The 2,695-nt window shown below is 41.8% G+C and overlaps 1 protein-coding gene across 1 annotated transcript; it reads right to left on the bottom strand.

Annotated features, from left to right (window-relative positions):
- Nucleotides 1-1,147: 1,147 nt before the first annotated feature.
- LOC135376919 (uncharacterized) lies at nucleotides 1,148-2,025 on the bottom strand. Its single transcript, XM_064609347.1, has 3 exons — nucleotides 1,846-2,025; nucleotides 1,606-1,681; nucleotides 1,148-1,512 (listed from the first exon to the last, which is right to left on the bottom strand). The coding sequence occupies exons 1-3, from the start codon at nucleotides 2,018-2,020 to the stop codon at nucleotides 1,401-1,403; spliced, it is 363 nt and encodes a 120-aa protein (XP_064465417.1). The 5' UTR covers nucleotides 2,021-2,025; the 3' UTR covers nucleotides 1,148-1,400.
- Between the last annotated feature and the right edge of the window lie 670 nt (nucleotides 2,026-2,695).

Raw genomic sequence — 2,695 nt, 5'->3', positions numbered from 1 at the left:
GGGGACGGTGTGAACCACACGTCCATTCAAGTCAATCTGTAGACGTTCGAAGGTTGCATGTGGGCAGGTTTGATTATGCATTTTTTTTCCTTGTAGGACAAGCCAGTACTTCACTGCAGAGACAATGGCCTGTGCTACCTGCACTTGATATGGTAATTTCATCCATTTTGTGCATTACGTTTCATGCATAATCAGTGGTTTACCAAGAATTTCGTCCCTGGGGGTGTGTGGAATTTTGACAAAATAATGCACAATCTCACAAAATTGTAGCGGGATCTCCTCCAATTTTCTTGTTTTTTTTTTTTGGGGGGGGGGGGCTGTAGGGAGTTCTCGATAGATCACTGTTAATTCCTAGTAAAGTCAATGATGTGCCCTGTTGCTCCTTTTGTTGCACTTTTCCTCTGCATAACAGGTTTATATATCCTTTGATACGCACTTTCACTATATTGTAACACAAATACTGTGATTGACAGTGGGACAGGTTGCTAACTATGCCTCTGTGGTCATTCTCCTTTAGATATGCCTCTTTAATCACAGGAGCCTCATGGTGCATCAGATATGCCAGTGGAAGGTTAGTTGCTCTCACATCTCTCTACTGTTACACATACGTAATTTTCGTTTTCTAAATGCTTTTTTCCGGTTTCACCACCTTCATCTGTTTCATGTTTTAATCATTATGTGCGTGGTACTCCATTTGATGGGTTGTGTCACTGCCTAAAACAACGTTGGTCCTTTCTTGAGCACTTGCATGTTCTAGGACATTTACACTAAAGTACTAATCACAATAATGACAGTAATAATGCATATTTTGTTTGAAATGAGAGATAAATATGCCGCTGTGTCAATTCTTCTTTAGATATGTCTCTTCAGTCACGAGAACAACCACAGGAACCCTGCGTTCTTTCGGAGCCACCTGGCACACCTGACACACCAGTATCCCCACCTTCACCTGTTCCAAGACCATCTCATGTTCCTATACCATCTACCACTACCTCAACAGGTGTTTTTTTTTGACACAGCATTTTCCTGGAATTCCTGCTCGCTTTTGTAGTATTGTTTTTAGATCCTTGCAGCACCAACCACTGCAAACCAGGACCGGCTGTCACCACCCAGTGAGTGTCCTTACTCAACATTTCTCTTGGTTTATTTTAAGTGTTTTTTTTTTCCTTTACAGCACTTGGAGGTGCCGACATTTGCTCTCAGTCACCTGTGTTGGCTCCTGATTCATTGGGTTCATCTGGTATGTGGTCATTTACCATTATGCTGCCTGTACGAATTATTTGCCTACTGAGAATGAAACGGTAGCAGTAAAGCGAATATTCATTCTAACGAAAACCAGTAGAAAATCACTCTCTAACAATGGCATTGCAAAGTGGGTAAAAGAATTTGCATCTTGGTGATTACATTCCCAGATGATCTTTTATGGCCTTGTGAACCGCATCCATGCCCTTCCTATTCCAATGCACAAGGTCAGTCCTTGGTGCTGCCTCGTTGCCCCGACGTCTGTACCTCCTATGTACAAGTAAAGGTTTCAGACAACATAAGCATAATTTTTTTAAAGATTCCCATCCAGCTCTGTCAAGCTTGATCATTTTGCTAACTTACCTCTCGTACATGCCATAATTCGGCTTTCTGGGACCCTTTATGAATATCTTGTGTACATGTATGAGCTGAATGTCATCTGCAAGCGTTGAACATAATGGCTCATACTTTTGTTTAAAAGGCATGAATGATACATACACCGTTTACAGTAAACATTAAATTTGCACAAGGATGCCACTTCATCTTTTTTTCCATAGTCGGCTATGTCATGAGAGTATTTATTGCATTATATGAGCAACTTACCACACTGTAGTGTCTGTAAATGTGTGTTGACTGCGTGAAGCGTGTGCCATGCCCTCGATGTTTTAGAGACAAGTGGGCATGGCGGAAGTGTTAGTAGTATGGCTTTGTCCACTCGTGTCTTGATGTGGTCGATGACTGCTGTAATGTCTTCTTTGATTCTTTTCGAATCTCTCATCTTTCCAAAAAAAAAAAAAAGGAATGAACATACATAAACTAGGAAGGTTTTACCACGAAAATCAATGGACTTTCAATAACATTCCGCAGCATCAGAGATTGAGTCAAGCATCAATACATTTTCTTCAATATGTGCTTACCTTTTTGATGTCATTAGTGCCAATCATTATGATAACTTTTCTGTGAATATTTTCACAATTCTCCAGTGCGTGCAGTAAAGCCCGGCATGTGGCACCGGGCTTCAAAACTGAAGATTCTGATAAAATGAATATAACTGAGCACTGATTTTTGTTCCTTTCAAAAATGAGGCTTTCACAATGTAAAAAAAAAAGCCTGAGGTGGAAGCGACATCTCACCTCCCAGTTATGTTCATAGAGGTACAATCAGGGTAGGGGGTAGGTAGGCCACTACCTCATTACCCCCGCCTCTTACTAGTTTCTGTTCATCCACGTAGTGACCATAAAACTGGTGCTTCCTGCTCGAAAATCCTCCCCCCCCTCCCCGTACACCGGCACCGCGGTAACATGCATATTGAGAAGAGAAGGGAGGGTTGCACACATTCGTGGACCTCATCAGTGTGCAATAGTATCACAATGTGGAGTTTATTACAGAAAATGTACCTGACTAGAACATAGCGTGTTCACCCGAACAGCGCTCAACCAACATTGCTCACGCG

This window comes from Ornithodoros turicata, unplaced genomic scaffold (genome assembly GCF_037126465.1).
Source record: "Ornithodoros turicata isolate Travis unplaced genomic scaffold, ASM3712646v1 ctg00001380.1, whole genome shotgun sequence".
Taxonomy (NCBI): domain Eukaryota; kingdom Metazoa; phylum Arthropoda; class Arachnida; order Ixodida; family Argasidae; genus Ornithodoros; species Ornithodoros turicata.
This window is presented reverse-complemented; position numbering and strand designations above follow the sequence as displayed.